General features: G+C 30.7%; 3 protein-coding genes and 1 long non-coding RNA gene across 6 annotated transcripts; 1 reads left to right on the forward strand and 3 right to left on the reverse strand.

Annotated features, from left to right (window-relative positions):
* Positions 1 to 1,532: 1,532 nt before the first annotated feature.
* On the reverse strand, positions 1,533 to 5,268 carry LOC114369887 (heterogeneous nuclear ribonucleoprotein 1-like). 2 transcript variants are annotated; one of them, XR_003657734.1, is made up of 3 exons: positions 4,806 to 5,268; positions 2,385 to 3,723; positions 1,533 to 1,890 (listed from the first exon to the last, which is right to left on the reverse strand). XR_003657734.1 is itself a non-coding variant. In XM_028327158.1 (2 exons), the coding sequence occupies exons 1-2, from the start codon at positions 5,025 to 5,027 to the stop codon at positions 2,530 to 2,532; spliced, it is 1,416 nt and encodes a 471-aa protein (XP_028182959.1). In that variant the 5' UTR covers positions 5,028 to 5,268; the 3' UTR covers positions 2,155 to 2,529. The 2 variants fall into 2 exon arrangements, 1 of the variants encoding a protein (XP_028182959.1); XM_028327158.1 differs by lacking the exon at positions 1,533 to 1,890 and having other exon boundaries at positions 2,155 to 3,723.
* A 6,488-nt stretch (positions 5,269 to 11,756) lies between these two features.
* Positions 11,757 to 15,084, reverse strand: LOC114372288. 2 transcript variants are annotated; one of them, XR_003658196.1, is made up of 3 exons: positions 14,949 to 15,084; positions 12,503 to 12,635; positions 11,757 to 12,366 (listed from the first exon to the last, which is right to left on the reverse strand). It is a non-coding gene; the product is annotated as an uncharacterized LOC114372288 (long non-coding RNA). The 2 variants fall into 2 exon arrangements; XR_003658195.1 differs by having other exon boundaries at positions 11,757 to 12,635.
* LOC114372284 lies at positions 14,161 to 16,083 on the forward strand. Its single transcript, XM_028329771.1, has 3 exons — positions 14,161 to 14,426; positions 14,546 to 14,613; positions 14,892 to 16,083. Exons 1-3 carry the CDS (start codon positions 14,343 to 14,345, stop codon positions 15,682 to 15,684), a joined length of 945 nt encoding a protein of 314 aa, XP_028185572.1. The 5' UTR covers positions 14,161 to 14,342; the 3' UTR covers positions 15,685 to 16,083.
* A 93-nt stretch (positions 16,084 to 16,176) lies between these two features.
* On the reverse strand, positions 16,177 to 18,719 carry LOC114372287. Its single transcript, XM_028329773.1, has 2 exons — positions 17,968 to 18,719; positions 16,177 to 16,647 (listed from the first exon to the last, which is right to left on the reverse strand). The coding sequence occupies exons 1-2, from the start codon at positions 18,228 to 18,230 to the stop codon at positions 16,584 to 16,586; spliced, it is 327 nt and encodes a 108-aa protein (XP_028185574.1). The 5' UTR covers positions 18,231 to 18,719; the 3' UTR covers positions 16,177 to 16,583.
* Between the last annotated feature and the right edge of the window lie 564 nt (positions 18,720 to 19,283).

Consider the following 19,283-nt stretch of genomic DNA (forward strand, 5'->3'; position numbering starts at 1 on the left):
AGGATAAAATAAATAAAATTGATATTCATTTATTTTCTTTTATCTTTTATAAATTTTTAAGTTCTTTTAAAAACAAAATTGTGGTGACCACCTATTTCTCTATGGGAACAAAAATACTAACTATGCAATACATTCAAGCAAAAAAAATTATTTAATAGGGACAATTGCCCCATTGATGCCAACTTAGATCCGTCCCTTATTGTATGTGCCGTGTTTAAGGGTCGCACCATGCATGCATGTGTCGAGTCTATGATGCATAAGCTTAATGCCATAGTTTTCGGAGGGGATGCCTCTCATCTTTAACAAAAACATGAAATGAAACAGTTGCTTTTGATATCAAAGCAAATAAGAACATGTCATAACAAAAAAAAAAAGTCACATCTATCTTATTGTAAAACTCATTTCGTGTAAGAGAGCATTTTGCAGATTTAATAACGACCAAGGCTATGTTCAGTTTGTGCAACGAAAATAAAAAATCTCAGGAAAATGACATGAAGATGTTTGGTAAGGATGATTTTAAAAATAAGTAACCAGCTTGTGGGTCCAAACATTTAATTTCTTATTTTATCACTACTAATATTATGTATTATTTATACTACATACCTTGAATGAATGCATGTATTTATACTACTAATATTATGTATTATTAAGTAACCAGCTTGTGGGTCCAAACCTTGAATGAATGCATGTATTTCATTCAGCTTATGATTTGCTCCACTTGACACTTTTCAACATTTTTTCATTGCTTTATCAATAAATGCTTCAAATCCTTTAATTTCGACTATAATTTTTTAACTTCCGATAACTTTTTAAACATTTGCAAGAGACTGCTAGTGGTAGGTTCAAGTATTGCATCGAACCCAAGAACTTTCATAAATACTACTAACACATTGATAAACACAAACAATTCAGAGTCAACAGATTAGACGGAAGGTTATTTATACAATTACTTCATTCATGCGTTAGTTTTATGATCCCACCGCTCTCCTTATATCCATGTGCATAGTTCACAAATGCAAGTTTGTGAAATGTTTGGGCCTCCTAAGTTCTAACTAGTTTTTCAGTGATATGGTTTATTCAAGGATCCACACAAAGAAAGCGCGTTTCATTCTTTGGGAACTTGGCCGTTCCCCAACGAACGAATGCGCCTGCCAAATAAAAGATAAAAAGGGTAGGTAGGTAGTGCGGCATATTTTACCATTAAAATACAACCTAAGAAATGCTAATGTGAAAAAAAGAAAGAAAAAAAAAGTAATGGTATATCCTCCTACAAATCTTTCCAATACTTGAGAAAATAAGTATTAAAACAAAAAATAAATATATTTAATGTCCTGAAATCTTAAAAATTCAATACTTTATTTAATAAGAGGATTAGTAAAAACATTTTGTGTGAGAAATTGATTACCTGAAAATCACTCAACAATATACATCAAGTTATGAAAGAACAGAAAGCACTTGCTACATAAACATCTTTAGAGGTGAAACAAAAACTAAAACTGAAAGATAACCAGATTGAATTAAGTGGAGAGATGTAACGAGGAACTTCTTAAAAATCTTGCTTATCACATTAAAAGATGTTCCAGACAAGGAATTACTTGGAGCATGAATATTCAAACACACGTGCCAGAATCAGAAGTATCAATCAACTGGAGACCTAAAATTAGGATAAACTTCTAACATGTCATAGACAATGCGCTGCTAACCCTCACAATTTCTGTCAGCCACCACACACCAGATTGAAAGTTATGGGATTTTATCACATGAAAAGCCAGGAATCTCCAAATTTGGCGACGCATTGGTCCAGAAAAACACAATACTGACTGACCAAAGTTCATTCCTTAGCAATGAGTGGACACTTGGCTCCACTTCAACACTCGTGCACCTCTCCTCCTGTACAACACAAGTGCAAATACAGGGGGAAAATGATTATGCCATCCTCAAAGTTTTTACTATGACTACCATTATGCTACCCAATACGAAGTGTTCAACCAAGTGTCCACTGTTATCAGTAAATACCTTGACTACATCTTCATATTTCTATTTGTCATGGCAATTTAATGAGCCTACACAATAAGATTTCTTACTGCCAAACTGTGTAATCAAAAGTGAACACAGACAAGAAATAAAATTCACACACCAATAAAAAGACAACACAGATAATAAACTACATCAAACCATCATATAAGGTGAAATATGATACTATAGCTTAAATGCTGCAAGAACAAACAAATCCAGATCAACTAAAATCATAAGCAAGCAAATTAAAGCTACACGCAGAAACAAATACTAAATAGAAAGTAGCATCTAGTATCTCTTCAACCATACTACTTATTATAAACTAGGAAAGCGGGTACTGCAAACTACTGGGATTCAAGCAACCCAACCAGTCCCATTGTGTATTGACATTGATCTTTGAGCCACTCCATTGCTGCTGGAAGAATTCATTGTGACCTCATGATTTAAGACTTTTAAAAGCCAGGGATCCTCAAGTTGAAGTTTAAGATCCAGCAAGAGATTCATCTACCAAAATTACTGCTGTTGGGCTTGTCGAGACTGAGCACCCCCATAGCCAACACCATAACCAACTTGCCCACCATTACCTTGAGGAGTCCCATAATTTCCAGATGCATGAGTTTGTTCAGATCTCCAAGCTGCATTTCCATAACCTGAATTTCCATTTGCATCCCCATAGCCCCCACCCATATAGTTGCCACTGCCACCACTACTTGTTAGTTCACTACCACCAGAAGCACTAGCATTATTGTTTGGAGCACTTCCAGTACGTCCGCCAACAGTACCATATGCACCAGAATTCCCATAAGAACTATCACTTCCACCATATCCACCATACCCACCATATCCATAACCTTGATTCCCATATCCAGCAGCTCCACCAGGAGATTGACCTGCAGTTGCTGAACCAGGACCACCGCCACCAGAGCCAGCACCACCACTTGGAGCACCCCAAGCAGCAGTGTTCCCATAGCCCATAGATCCATAACCAGAAGGAGCCTGAGCAGGCCATGTACTCCTTGGGCCACCTGGTGGACCACCAGCATAAGCAGCATTAGGGACATTAGGATTCCCATATGTTGCAGCAGCAGGTCCACCATACCCAGCAGTGGCACCACCATAACTTCCATATGCACCATAACCAATGCCATTACTAGCTGGACCATACCCATACCCAGGAGCACTGTAGGCAGAAGAACCATAAGGAGGGAATCCACCTGCAGCGCTTTGAGGCTGCATATACCTACTAGAATCCATACGACCATCATATGCATTTTGGTTGCCACCAGATGCCCCATACCCTTGATACCCACCACCTCCAGCACCACCCATCATACGACCACTTGCCCCAGGATTGGCATCCTTGGGAAGTGCACGCTTTACCTCAACTTGTTTACCATTTAAATCATGAAATGATTTGTGCAAAACCCTATCAACCGCATCCTCAGTATCAAATGAAATAAACCCAAATCCCCGTGGCCGTCCAGTATTCTGGTCATACATGACTACTACATCAGTTACATTCCCATAAGACTCAAAGTACTGGCGAAATTTTTCTTCAGTCAGGGTGGGAGGCAACCCTCCAACAAATATCTTTTTAGTCCTGATGTTTCCTCCATTTCCAGAATTCATGCCAGAATTGGAATTTCCACCTCTTGAAGTGACAGAAATTTGTTGATCCTCTCTTGAGAAGGCCTTTTTGGCATCAACCTGAATAATAAAATTATAAAATAAGTTGCTAGTTAGGCCTTTAATTGATAATAAAAAGAAAAGCAAACACAGGATTACTATTTATTAATATTCCACATTATCAACATTATGAAAACTAATCTTCGAGGAAGAGGCAGTAAATCAAAGCTATCAATAAATTCCACAAGAATCATTACTGGTACTGCATTCAAGCTGGAACATGCTCTTCCATGAAAACAAATAAACCAATCCCATTCCAGAATACAAGCATATTACATCAACACTTGTGCCTATGCATATCATTCCTGGAAATGGATTATATACTTGCATCTTCAACAGATTTCAGCTTCTTTACATTACAAGAATTGAACAAAAAGGAATCAATTCTTAAAGTATCATCATTACTTTCATCTATCATAAACATTTACAAGTATACTAGTCTCAATTTGTGAAAAATTCAAAGACATATAAGTAGTACAGATAAACAGCAAACATTATACAGTTGGAACAACACACCAATTTGGTTTTAAGTAATTAGACAGATGTTGGAAAGATATAGCAAATATTCTTGAAAAAATGTCGGATGACAGCAACAAATGATATTCCAAATTGACATATAATATACCAACAGCCAAAGAAATAAAAATTTATCCGTTCAATTGAGTAATAAAGCAGCTTTTAGTTTTCACAGCAAACAAAGAGCAGGGGAAGAGGCATCTATTCAGTCCCTTTCCACATCCAACCATCAGCAACAGTTCACCACAGCCAGTAGCACAAAAAATTACTTGTTTCCTAACAACTTCGCCAACTGGCATAAGACTTAAAATTTGCATCATTTGAAAGAGTTTTGGCAAAAACACGTCTTGAACTAAGAACACCAAAGTAGCAGAGCAAGCCATGAACAAAACAATTAGCCCAGTGATACAGAAACTAGTCAACCAAAAGTAAATATGTGTCAAGGAAAAAAACCCTATCCACTAAAATAATAATAACACGCCACAAGCCCTAATTCTAAGAACAAACCACGAGAACAATTAAAACCCTAAACAAAAATACAAGAATCATTCAACAACAAAAAGAAAAACCATAGAAGCGTTAGTTACCGTTCTGCCATCTATGACATGTTTGTCTTCCAAAACCCTATCTAGAATGTTAGGATCCGCAAAAACGACGAAACCGAAGCCCCTAGGCTTCCCAGTGTTCTTCTCCCGCATGACGGAGGTGCTCAAAACGTCGCCATAGTTTCCGAAATGCTCCTTGAGCTTGTCCTCCGTCGTATCCCATGAAATCCCACCGATGAAAAGCTTTCCCTGATCCGAATCCATTCTCCCCCCTCTCTTTGTATGTATATATACGAATAAATATATAAAATAATGGGACTTGGCAGTGGTGGGGGTGGTCGATTTGGGGGAGAAAGTTGAAGGTGGGAATTTTAGGTTTTGATTTGGGGATGAAAGAAAGAAAAGAGGGAAGAGAAGGTTTGGAAGAGTGAGGGCTTCCAAGACACGAATAAAGGAATGAGAGTGTGTTGGGTCTTTGTACTGTTTTTCAAAAGGTAGTCTCGTTTCATGGCTCAGATTTGTTTCATCACCCAATGGGAATTCTATTCAATTAACTTGCTGCTTGCATTAATACTCAACAAAATACTCTTTGGACCAAGAAAGACAAAAGGAGAAAAATCAACAAACAAATTTTACATCAAAAGATACACAAATTTTATTTTCTTAAAAAACAGTGAAAGCTTATGATAATTACTTACAATTGTGTTAACAAATTTTATATTTTTTAATATAAATGTTAAAAGATATTACTCTTCGCATTAATAACTTCAAATAATTTTATATTATCATTTAATAATAATTTATTATCTATAATGTATTATAAATTTATTAATTTTAAAATAATTTACTTTAAAATTATATTAATAATATTTTTTATTAGTTAACTGTATAAAAAAATTACGGTAACTCAAATGTAAATTAGTGAGTAGATAGATAAAATTACCTTTTTAATGAATTTAATTTTCTCTTTTTTCATAATTTAAAGATAAATAATTTTTTTATGGCCTTATGCTTTTTTTCTTGTTTTTTTACTTTAATCAAATCAAATATATTTTATAAATATAAACTTTGAATCTATCCTATTTTAATACAGTATAGACTTTTTGAGAATATCTATTCTAAAATGTTGTTTTTACCTATTTTGTAATAAAAATTATTCAAAAGATTTATTTCTAGGTGTGTGTCGGGTATCTAAATATATTCATGAATCTAAAATTTTAAGTATAATAAAAAAATATTTGATGATACTTTTTACTAAAATAATTATTTAATGATACTAAAACTGGAATTACACGTACATTTAAAATGTGCTAAGATAATTAGAATGAAATTAATTGATATTATATTTTTAAAAAAATAACAAACAAATATTGAATTTTATCAATACATACATTATATTTCGAGAAAATAGTCAAGAGATTTATCATCATAAACAACTTTGCTCTCTCAACAAAAAAATATAACTTTGTTTAAAATTCAATCTTTAACCAAACGGAATGACATAAGATAATCTATATAATCTAATTCATCTAATAACAATACTTTGTTGTTGATGTAGTCATTATATCGAGGTATAATCCATATAGTCTACTTCATCTTGATTAAAAGTTGTCATCAAGAATAAATAGTATTCAGAATTTCATAAGAGGTAATTGATACATTCCTATAATACATTATTTTAAGGTATAATATGTTATTTAAAATATAAATAATTTTTTATCATTAGATTTCATATTTACAAAAACATTGATTTTTTGAAATTTGATTTACATGGTCAAGGGAATGTTGTATGATTTACTTATTGGATTAAGAAAAATTAACATAGGTAAGAAGTTGCCAGTATGGGACTCATTTTTTTCTTGCTTTATCTAATTTTAACCCAACAATAAAAATATATTAAATTTTGTCCCTTTGTTAAATAATTCAGTTCTCGCCTATTACCATTTGAATAAACAAAGGTAAATCTGTTTGTAAAAAAAAAATCACTAGGTTAAAAGAAATCACTAGTTTTTAAGGTTTTTGAACTGGTACCTAATAGTAGACTGTAGACACATAGCAAACTAAAATAATTTTAGAAGAGATAAAAGTAAAATAGATTAGGCTAACCTTTACATTAATCAAATCAAACACATTTTATAAATTTAAATTTTGAGTCTTTCCTAATTTTATAATATATTTCTTCCTTTCTATTATAATTGTTACGTAAGAAAAAAAATTGTCCCAAAATAATTATTATTTTAATTTTTTAATATAATATTGATTATTTTTTTATTTATATCTCTTATCATATTAATGATAAAAAATAAAATTTATACATAAATTAATGATGATATAAGTTATTTTTATAAAATTATCACTATCTTTTGTTCATTTATTGCTTTTTTTATGAATAAAATAACTTAAAATAACTATTATTTTGGGATAGAGGAAATCAGATTTTTTTAAAAAAATCTAATCTAAAGAATTATTTTCTGGCATGTTACATAGAAAAAGACTATTCAACCGATTTATTCGGCAGGCTCAGCGACTCAGCGTGCAGTAGGCCTCTAATCAAACTTAATTTTTATTACTATTACCAGCGAAAACACAAGGTATTATCATATTTATGTGTTTGCATTTTTATTTCACGTATTTTATTGTTTTAAAATTTATATATTGAAATAATTTATCTTATTATATATAAATTGATGTGTATGTTAATTTTAATCTAACATATATTTGTAATGTATGTATGACTTTACTTTTTATGTCTCTTTATTTGTTAAGATAACATAATAAATTAATATATTATGCATGTAAATACTTGTTTATCTATACATAATTGACTTAGTCATTTGTTGTGTATACTTAATATCATTCTATTTGATAAACGTATTTGTAAAATATTGAAATGGTAATATTATTATGTCATTCATTGAATTTTTTTCTTCTTATTTTGATCTTTAACTATATTTGTTCTTAGGATGTATATACTTCAATTCTAAGAAATTTTTAAATATATATTTCAAAGTAAGATATGTGGTGAAAAGAAAAATAAGAAAAATGGAGAAATATATTAAGTAAATATTAAAAACATGTAGAACGTACAGATTATCTGAACATTTTTTCAACTCTAATTGCAAAAAAATAAAAAATCAAACCATGTTCCCTTTGAGAGTGTTTTTTGAGTTTGTTATTATCTTTTAAACAATTATATCTAAAATTAACAAATTATAGAAAGTTATAATGATGTTTGTTTTTCAGTAGCGTTGATAAATAAGAAATTTATAGGATAAAGAAAAATAATTAATTAATATTTTTTATTTTTTTTAGCAAAAAAGTTATGGATAATATTATATTGAAATCATTATAGGAACACATTACCATTAATGTTTTAGTAGCTTGCATAAATTCATTTTATAAACTTCCCTTAGGATAAAAAATCCTCTTAAATACCTTATAAAAGATCAATAAAATTATTTTTAAACATTATCAACTATTGATTAAGTCATTTTTTCATAATTTAATATTCATGATCCAAATATAAAATTCAGTAAAAAGAATTTATTCAAATACAAATTCAAAAATCAAATTAATATAAATCTATACAACTAAATACTATATACATGACATGATCAAAGATAAGAATATATATATATATATATATATATATATATATATATATATATATATATATATATATATATATCATCTTGTTCTTCACAATTATGTTCCCTTCTTCTTTTTTCTTTTTTTATAAGTTCATGACATGCAAACTTTAAATATCTTGACTACACACAAAAATGAAATAAAGAAAATCAGAGCAATAAAAAAACAAATGAAAATTAATAAAAGACAAAATTAATTTAAAAACTTAATTGGAAATGTAAGTAAAAATAACACATATAAGAAGACAAATAAAAAGTTTATAAAATGCAAGTATTCTCTCTTCAAATCAAAGACTTTGGCAACCAATTTTTCACCATCCTTGTATATTAAAAAATTATATATTCTCATGACTTTCGTTCCTAAAGGCACAAAGATATTAAAAAACAATTAAAAAAAACTTATAGCATATGAATGAGATAAGAGAAAACTTAAGAAGAAACAATAAAGTAAGTAAACAAAAATAATACAAAAGAAGAAAACAATTAAAAAGTCTATAAAATGTAAAATATTTTTTACTTTGTTTACCCTTGATTTCTTTACATTTTTTTCTTCAAATCAAACAGTTATTACCAACACAGCACTATACATCTTTTTACCTCCTGGAATATTTGAAAATTATATACTCCCATGACTTTTGTTCCCTATAGACACAAAGATAATAAAAATTTAACTTAAAAGAACTTACAGCATGTGAATGAGATAAAGAGAAAATCATTGGATTTTTTTTATTCTTTACCTATAAAAACACTTAAGAAGAAACAACAAAATAAGCAAATAAAAATAAAACAGTTTATAAAATATAAGAGGTTTTTTACTTATCTTATATCTTTTAATTTTTTTCTTTTGATTAAAGAGTCTTTTGCCAACACAACACCATACATCTTTTTACCATCTTGAAATATTAGAAAATTATATATTCTCATGACTTCCTTTCCCTAAAGACACAAAAATAAAATAAAAATAAACTTATAGCATGTGAATGAGATAAAGAAAAAATCATTTGATATAAAATGATTGACATTATTACTTGACTACATATGAAATTATTGATCAATGGTCTAAAGTGAGAATTTGACTAAAAATGTGACATTTAAAAAATTCATAAATAATTAATCAATGCCAGATTTCTTTTTCTAAAAAGAAAAAAGAAGATAAAAAAAAAAGAAGAAGACTTTGAATGTTGTGTGTCATGTTGAATTTCATCCTTCCATATGTAATCAAAATGAATTTCTAAACATCATGTAAACTAAATTTATGCCAAAAAAGAACTACACATGAAAAAGAAAGTTAAAGAAGGAGAAGAGAGAAAAAAAAACAAATGGAATGAGGCTATAGATAAAAGAAATTTTAAGTAATAAAAGAAATTATAAAATGGCAACTTGGTATTTAATTTGAGTATTGTTATGCGTTTGAAGGTTAGTGTATGTTGTTTGAGGGAAAAAGGCGTGAGAGACAGAACAAAACGGCAAAAGAATTCCAAAAAAACATAGATTAAAGAGGATTAATTATTGTTATCACTTTAATGTTATTAAGGATAAAATGATCTAAAATTATATATTGGTATAGATGACACGTGAACCAGTATTTAAAATGGATAATTTTAAAATTAATAAAAATCTAAAATGAAGATAAGTTTTAAAATGCAATCTTGAGGTAAATATTACACATGTTGCCACTACAACATATGCAGCTCTAAAATTTAAAAACATGGATGAAATAATAAGCAAATTTAAGATAAATAACCAAATTAGTTTGATAAATAAAAATCAATTATAAAATTAACAAATATCTAAAATCAAAATGATTTTTAAAATTAAAAGAATGAGCAGTTTTAATTAACAACTCTCAATCAAAACGGGTATTTTCAAAATAAAAATGAGTTTTAAAATTAAAAACAGGTTAGTTTTAAAATATATTTAAAAAAAAAACAAAGTCCGTTAAAAACTTAGTTTTTTGTCAATTGGTAGATTTTAAAAAATGTAAGCCAAAATAAATTACCCAGAGATGAAATAGATTAACAGATTAAAAAGAAATTAGTGGTAATCTTGATGTATTTTTTTAGGAGAATTCTGGTGTGTTAAAGCTGATTTGCATGACCAATTTTAAAATGGGCAGTTATACCATAATGATAGATGGACACAAATTCAAATTGAGTAATTTTAAAAATAACAAATATCAAAATGATGATGAGTTAAAAACAATGAACATTTTTAAAGCTTGGTTTTTCAGAGATGACAATACATTGTCAGAAGGAAAAGAATGAAAGAAAAAACACGAGACAAAATTATTGAGATGAATAATCTATCAAATTTCCACCAAAGTTAATTATTATTATTATTATCAAAGCAACAATAAATAATGAAAAATGAAAAAAATGAAAATGAATAAAGAGAGGAACAAGATTTGAAGGCACCAAACGAAAAAGGTAGAAGAGGGAAAGAAGGAGGGAAGTTTTGGGAAAATAGGCTGCACACACGGGAAGACGTAAGAGCAAGGGAAAAAGATTAAGGAGAGTAGTAAAATCTTTGATGAGGCACTCCCTTCTCACTGTTCCTCTTCCTATATTTTTTTTAAATAAGGTTAAATTACTCGTTTCTTTTCTATAATTTTACTATTTTTATATTTTTAGTCCTTTGAAAGTCATATTTTTAATTTCTATAATTTATATTTTAATTACTTTTTAATTTTTAATATAACAAAATTTAGCTATAAATTATTAATTATTTTTTATTATAAGTTATCTTGTAATAAATTAGTTTTGAATTACTTATTAATATTTTTATAATTAATTATAATTGATAATATTACTCATATTTTGATTGTAAGGACTAAAAGTAAATTAAAATATAAAATATAAAAACTAAAAAATCACTTTCAAACTATAAGAACTAAAAGAAAATTAAAATCTAAATTATAAGGACTAAAAAATCACTTTCAAGAGAAATTAAAAGAAAATTAAAATATAAATCATGGGGATTAAAAAAATCACTTTCAAATTATATGAATTAAAAAGATAAGAATAATAAAATTATAGAGACCAAGTGAGTAATTTAAATTTAAAATAAATATAAAAGAGAAAGATGGCGGAGATTAAATAAAAATAAAAGTGTATTGTTTTTTTGAAATTGTTTTTTATATGTATTTAACGAGATTATTTTTTTTATACAGAATTCAAGTAAACATGGTAGTAATGTAGTTTAAAATGTTAAGAGAGAAAATAGTTATAAAGAAACAAGAAGATATAAAGTGAATATTGCTATGATAATCGTTATTACTTATTATAAATTGTTTTGGATTCACTTTTTCTATCTTGGATTGTTCAATGAATTGTATACAGTTGATAAATATGCATCCCTTAATAAACGTACCTCCTTTTTGTATAATTTTGTTTCAAATATACCCTTGTCTAAAAATACATTTCCGGTTCTCTGCTTTTCTCCTATCATAGGCCCTGTTTGAAAGTCAATACGAAATGTTTGAGGGGTACGACTTGGACAAATCTAATTCTTCCTTCTCCAATTGACAATCTAACATTACAACTCCGATTTCCATAAAAAAACTAAACACTATCAAGAAAAGATGTTGTTATGGAGGTAGGACCTTGGTACACTCAGTACGAGTTAAGTTAATCAAGTTGTTCTAACATAACACACAAGCAACAACTTCTACAAAGAAGCCATTGACTTAGGAGGGACAATTGTTATGGAGGTAGGACCTTGGTACACCGCGAACCAGGTTAAGCAAGATAATCAAATTGTTCCAACATAATGCATAAGTCAACAATTTTTACGAAGAAGTCACCAACATAGAGGCAATTGTTCTTGAAGTGAGATATCGACATCATGTGAACCGGGATGATCACATAAATTGGGTCATGAAAGTTGAGCCTCTAACCTCATTCTATTTACCCATCTCGAGAACCTCAATACTCGAGTAGAGGTGATGATCTCTCCACCTGAACCAAGAAGATGGTCACTTTGAACGCGTGACACTTTGATGATAGTTGGATAACATAATTTTCCACCAAAAACATGGTATAAAATGCACCAAACACAAGTAAGGTAACTAACTCTATTTCATTCTCATTCTACCTTGACATCAACTGACTTGAGCATCAAAGTGTATGCAGGCACCCCAACTGCACCATAGGAACCTCTTGGCGTTGTCGTGCTCCTACACCAGAATAGCTATCATTGTTCGTTCCTAGACCTGGATCTCCATCTCCTGAACCAAACAAATGTGATGCCAAAAAGTTGTCGTGTAGGCATTGTGAATGTTAAAATGAGAACAAAATGAAAAAAAAAAAAACATTTGGGTTTTGTTGATGTAGGTGGGAAGGAAGTCCATTAAGAATTGGTAACCTTAATTTCAAAGCTTTATTTTGTGAAATTATTTGCTTGATTGTTTCAGATTATTGCGCTAATGGATTTCTTATGTATGCTATGCTATTAGGTCTTCTCTCTCTTGGTGATTTTCTTTTACATGAATTTAAGGTGCTAAATTATAAACGAGAGTGTGCATGATGAATTTGGTAAGGAAGAATAATGAATTTGGAAATTTTAGATTGGTGAAGTCGTGCTTGTGAATGCTTGAGGGGGAAAGTTTTGACTCTGGCTTGAAAACATGATGCCTTGTTAGTTTCCAACAGACTTCAATAGGAGAAGGGCAAAGTACAAACTTATTCATGTGGTGGTGACCATACACAGGGGAGGGAAGGGAAGAGCAAGACATACCATAAATGTATTTTCGGAATGGGGAAAAAAAATACAAAAAGAAGGTACATTATTTAAGGGAGGTGTATTTAACAACAACCTGAGATGTATTATTCTTCCTTATGACTGTTACTTCCTGCACTCCATAAATTTCACCGTGCACCTCCCGTTTCTTTTATAATTTTCAAAATCTCTTAATTGTGAATAAAATAAGGCGATTAACTCAACAAAAGGGTGTGTAAAAAAAAAAAAAACTCAACAAAAGGAGGTGAAAAATCGAAAGTGTTTGATTCAAAGTGAACGCCTAAATTCTACTTGTAGGTTAAAAGCAAAACAATGAACCTATCCGTAGCTTAAATCTCTTTAAAAGAAATCAAAGTAACTTAAATAGAAACACAGTTTGTAGTAGTACATAGCATGACATAGAAGTATTAAAAAAAATTATGATCTAGCTGGACATTTATGAATATGCCAACCACGGAAGACACTAATCTTGCAAAAGCACGACTTTAATTTGAAAAGTGGCAAGGTAGTTTGGCAATTCAGTAAAACAATCAGTTGATTTAAATCATCAACCATCCGATTCTCCACTGTTAATTAAAACAAACAAGTTAAATTTTCAAATAAAAATTAGATATTAATAAAATTAATAAATATTTCGTACCAATGATTATAAAAAAAATTATGAATCATCCAATCATTTTTTTATGAAGAAAAACTTGTTTCCATGATTTTCTAAGATATCATTCATTTTTACCTATCAAATTGACCAAGATATTTTAAAACGGAAGCTTCACAAATTCACTACCCAATCCTATTTCAAGAACATTAAATATAAGGCCATTTTCCATTCTTGCTATAAAAATAAATAAACTCTTAATATAACCAAAAGTAGTCAAATATAGGACAGCAAAAGATTTATCAGATCTGAGACAAAAGCAACCAATGTTGTCCCCACCTTTCATTCTTATATTATTATTAAAATTTAAATACTCTTGTGCCCACAATCATCATTAAAAGCCTAACGTTACTATTTTCGAAATTCTTTGGAGCCAAACGGCTTTTAAACTTGTCACATGTTCCTCTCCCCACTCTCTCTCTCTCTCTCTCTGGGTGCCATGCATGTCAGTTTCTGACTGAGTTACTTTCATTCATTATATGCCACCTTATCAACAACATTCCTCCCCTCTTCCCCCTCCTCTTCCTCTTCCCAATAGACATGGGTTGTTTCATGGCATGTTTTGGTCTATCCAACAAAAGAAAGCGTAGAAAGACTATCTACAAAGTCCTAGCTGGACACCAAGTAAGTACACACTCCATTACTTTGTTCTCAATTTGTAATAGTTATATAAAAAAATTATCATACTTGATCTAGATTGCCACTTATCACTTAAAACTTAAAAAGATAATTGTGTTATCTAGCAGAAATATGGAAATTATGAAGTTCTTGCCATAACAGAAAAATCCACTATCCCGGATTCTGATTCCAGGTTAGTATTTGTAGCTCTCTCTTCATTTCCCTTGATATATTATGTGTGTGTTTTTTTTTTTTACCTGGGGTCAGAGACATATCTCTCTCGCAGTGTGCAACTATCGCTGATCCTAAGAAATTTTGCACACGGAGCAAATCAAACAAGATAGATAATTTCCCATATATGAATGCAGGAGGGTCTTAAGCCACAGATGCGTCAACCCTATGTGTTTGATATATTATGTGTATGTATTGATAAGATAGATTATTTATTTATTTATTTATTTTATTATTCAGAGGAAGAGATGAAGTTAAGGAGCAGAATAGTGTTAAAACCAAGAAGAAGAAAGTTACCTTCAATTTGAATGTACAGGTATATGAGCCAAACCCCACTGCTTATCAGATATTGAATAATGAGGAAGAAGAAAATAGGAACTATGCTGCAGAAACAGAAGGATCTGCAACCTTGCCTGTGAAATACCCTTCTAATCACAGATATTACAATTCCGGAGATGGATATGATGAAGAAGATGGAATGGCATATGAAGATTCTGACATTGAAGATTATGAGTATGATTGGGAGGACGACAATGAATTTGATGATGATGAGTATGATTGGGATGATGATGGTAGTGATGGAAGTTTGGAAAATGATGAGGCTGAGGTATGTAATGGAAACTCTAAACAGAAAGAGTTGTCGGAGCCATGCTATCCTTCTCTGGCACAAGATAAGATAAAGAATCAGATGCTAGATGATGCTAAGCTGAAATCCAATTTACGTGGACGAGACAGAAGCACGGGCATGCATTCTGTTCTGATCCCCGTGGAGAATCTCACACAGTGGAAAGCAATCAAGACAAAAGTTGCACCATCAAGCAAGCACAGGAGGAAGGAGAATGTTCCATCAAAGCAACATACAAGCATGCCCTCAGTCTCTGAAGCAAGCTTGAATTTCTCACCTTGCAGCTTGGAATCAAATGCCCTTCAGTCCAAGCCTCTATTGCCAGAAATTTCAGTTGATGCTAGTCTTTCAAACTGGTTGGTTTCTCCTAATTATCATGTCTCCTCGACCACAATTCATTGCCAATGATGCGGTCGTGTCATTGAAAAAACAGCAACTTGGAAAGTATCAATTCTGTGGACTTTTAACAAAGCATTTTTTTTTCTACCAGCATGGACAGCAACTTCAAAGGAGGACGCATCAAATTTTGATTCTTCTGTTTGATTATTCATTCACCAAATCAGTATCTGCCGGTTGGGATGATTTCAGTGTATTTGTGTGTCTAATTCTTATGCTTTATTTTGTTTTGTTTTGTGAATGGTTATGTTGTAATCCATGGGGAGTGTATTTGTCTATTTTTATCTTCATGTAACAGCTATACAATTTGAGGTGTTCTCAATTTTCATGTTCACATTACAGTACATTGTATTCATTAAGACATTCTGCAAAGTGATATTTGAATCAATCAAGAGGTTCTTGTGTACGCAACATGGGCTGATATATAAAAAGTAAACTGAATGCAAGCTGTATCAGATATATAAAAAGTAAACTGAATGCAAAAGGAATCAAATAACCCTTTCGGCAGATTACTCGGGAATAAATACTAGAATCATGAAAATTTATTCCATATAATGAGTGCATACGGCATAATTCTTAGAGAAACAGTACCTGTGACTAAGCATGAAAATGTTTATTTACTTAATCTACAAGGAAGTTGTGTTACTATCAATACTTTCCAAATCATATTGTTGGAAGCAATGTGTGTTCTTTGATCTGCCAGAGAACTCACAAAAGTCCACCTAAGAAATCATGTCAAAAAATCCAGTAAGATAAACTGGATCCAAATATTGGCCAACACAAGGAGCTGCTTGCTTATCTTGGTTATTGGAGAGTTAGTTCCAAGTCATTAAATTTACTTCAAACTCAGGTTGCACAGCCCCCAAGGATTAGTCCAGCAGAAAGTTTGACATGGCTTATCAAGATGATCTCTACATTATTGAACAGATACAAGGATCCCCACCGTCATCCTCATCCTCTGAGTCACTAACATCACTACACATATAGTGGAAAGACCAAATGTGAGATAGTTATGGTTATATGCCACATCTAGGCTTGATTATCATATTCAATTTTGTTTGCTAGAATAAAATTGTAGAGCAAATGCTCGAACTTATATTCAAAGTAGGAAAGAAAACTTGGTTATTGTTTTCTTTATTTTATTTTTTCCACCACCATACTTGGGAACAGCTCCCACCAATTTTAACCTCTGAATTAACCACATAATTACATATTTAAGTAAATCAAGAAAAAAAAAAACAGATGAGTGAATTCAATTTCATTTCAAAAGTTGTTGATTGGTTGCGTCTCAGGGCCTGATTGGCATTATCTTCCAATGCCATAAAACAAGAACATGTCTCAAATTTACTACTTCTTGTGCTAATTTCATTTCTCAATTCCTCATTTCATTCATTTAATGGAACAAGCAATATATATTGCTGTTTCTAATTTCTATATAGATAAGAACTGGATTTTTTATCTCCTAATATCTGTCTTATGATATGAGCTAGAAAGCACAGATATGACAGAGGACAATAATATGATATATAGGGTTATAAGCCAAACTTTAAGAAAACAGGACAGGACAGAACTATGTACAATGTATTTAATAACACAAATTTTGAATTAAAAAAGAGATCAATGTTTCAAAACAAAAAATGAACACAAGTCACTGTAGACATAAGCAAATGTTAATTATTATGACATTTCCATTTATAGAGCTGAATATCAGTCATTGCAAATGTTAATTCTCAGGAGATCAAAAGCAAGTAATGAACAAAGGTACTTCTCAGGAGACTTTTGAAAGGACTATCAGAAAATTAATATTTTCAATTTCACAAATCTTTCTTCTCCCCATTTTATGATTACTCCAGGAATGTGTGAAAGTGAAACAACACACAGAAAGAAAACGTAAATGTATCCATGAAGGAGAATTTTAGTCAAAGAATTTGATGAAAAATTAGCAGGGAAATTATAGGAACAGCAGGAATGCTTAACATACAATAAACATGAATTCATAATAAAGGACACTATAATTCAGTGACCCACATTAGGCATACAACAACAATAAATTCAAAGGAGGCAGAGGCACACATGAATTTTGCCATTTGCACAAAATAAGGGAAACTAAAAACTATTTCAAAGTTTTCTTTTTCTCTCTTTTTTATTGTTTTTACTCAACATACAGCTGAATTGAGCCAGTACACAACATGCACATATTTATTTATTTACAACATGTGACTGTGATGTATCTGAGGCTCTGAGCAAAATCCGTCATACTCACACGCACAAGTTAGTTAGTTAGTAATTAGTTACCTTGGCTCATATTCCAAAACCTCAACAAGCTTGTTTCCTATCCTATCGTTCCACTGCACTTTCCTTTTCCTATAAGTCTTATCCGATTTCCGTGAAATTCCTCCTTTTCTCAGTGGCAACAAAGAATTGGAATCACTATCATCTTCTTTATTGCGATCTTCAACCTTTCTACCCTCTAAAGAAGCCACAGTCAGAGTCATAGTCAGAGCCATAGGCTTGTTGACGCAACCATTAGTATCCTTGGTTGACTTCTTAGTATCCATCAACAATAACAACACTCTCTTTATGCTCTCTCTGGTACGTTTTCTGAGACAGACCGAAGAAGAAGAAAACGAGAATTCAGGGAAATAAAGGAACTTGGAAGAAACCCATTTGACCCATTGACCTGAAAATCACAGCGCAAGTCCTATGTCCCTCCAAAAACCGAAATTTCGAAGGAAACTTACTAAAGAGATTAAGGAAGACAAAAACAGGGGAAACAGAATGAAAGCGGAAGAAAAGATTAACTTTGACATGACCCACTTGATGGAGGAGCAGTGAGAGAGAATCTGAGTGTCAACAAACAGGAAAACGACATAAATTTGTATGGTTACAAAGTGAAAACAATCCACAACCAGAATCCGAATTGATGCACGTACGGTCTCGCACTGTTCCGAAAACAGGTTTTTTTGCTTTATTATTGAGAAGAAGAAGAAGAAGAAAAGTTGAGAGAAAAAACACGCTCTAATAAAAACAGATTTTACTCACTTGCAATAATGTTTTTGTAAAATCCTTTTTCAACGCCTTAAAAACACAACATCCCGTCATTTGCACAGGGATTTGGCTTTATGATTTATGAATTGGATTTGTTTAAGCTTAGGAGATAGAATAAAATCTGAATGGATTATATTCAATTGGGTTAGTTTGGTTTGAAATTTAAAATTAAGATCAGGCTGTGTTCGTTCATGTAATGAAATGAAATTATGGTAAAAATAAACCATTATATTTTTAAAATTTTTATTTATTATATTTTATAGAAATATTTAATTGGAAAATATGTTTTTGTTATTTAATAACTAATTATTTTTTTCTATAATTATCACTTTATATATATATATATATATATATATATATATATATTATTTTTTACCTAAAATATATAATAAATATGACAAAACTAAGATAGAAATCATGTAATATTAGATATAAAATTATAACAAGTAGGAAAAAATATATAAATAGAAAAAAATAAATTCTAAAATCTAAAATGCATTAATTTAAAAATGAAAAATGGTTAATCAGATTTTAAAATTAAGGAATTCAGTTTGAATTTGAAA

The sequence above is a fragment of the Glycine soja genome, chromosome 10, assembly GCF_004193775.1.
Source record: "Glycine soja cultivar W05 chromosome 10, ASM419377v2, whole genome shotgun sequence".
Classification (NCBI taxonomy): domain Eukaryota; kingdom Viridiplantae; phylum Streptophyta; class Magnoliopsida; order Fabales; family Fabaceae; genus Glycine; species Glycine soja.

Bases quoted from the DNA above. Each gene is read 5' to 3' on its own strand.
- LOC114369887 (XM_028327158.1), bottom strand. From the start codon at position 5,027: ATGGATTCGGATCAGGGAAAGCTTTTCATCGGTGGGATTTCATGGGAT. The intron at 3,724-4,805 runs GTAACTAACGCT...TTTATTATTCAG, and splicing joins ATGTCATAGATGGCAGAACG to GTTGATGCCAAAAAGGCCTT.
- LOC114372284 (XM_028329771.1), top strand. From the start codon at position 14,343: ATGGGTTGTTTCATGGCATGTTTTGGTCTATCCAACAAAAGAAAGCGT. The intron at 14,427-14,545 runs GTAAGTACACAC...TGTGTTATCTAG, and splicing joins AAGTCCTAGCTGGACACCAA to CAGAAATATGGAAATTATGA. The intron at 14,614-14,891 runs GTTAGTATTTGT...TTTATTATTCAG, and splicing joins ATCCCGGATTCTGATTCCAG to AGGAAGAGATGAAGTTAAGG.
- LOC114372287 (XM_028329773.1), bottom strand. From the start codon at position 18,230: ATGGATACTAAGAAGTCAACCAAGGATACTAATGGTTGCGTCAACAAG. The intron at 16,648-17,967 runs GTAACTAATTAC...CTATATGTGTAG, and splicing joins GTTTTGGAATATGAGCCAAG to TGATGTTAGTGACTCAGAGG.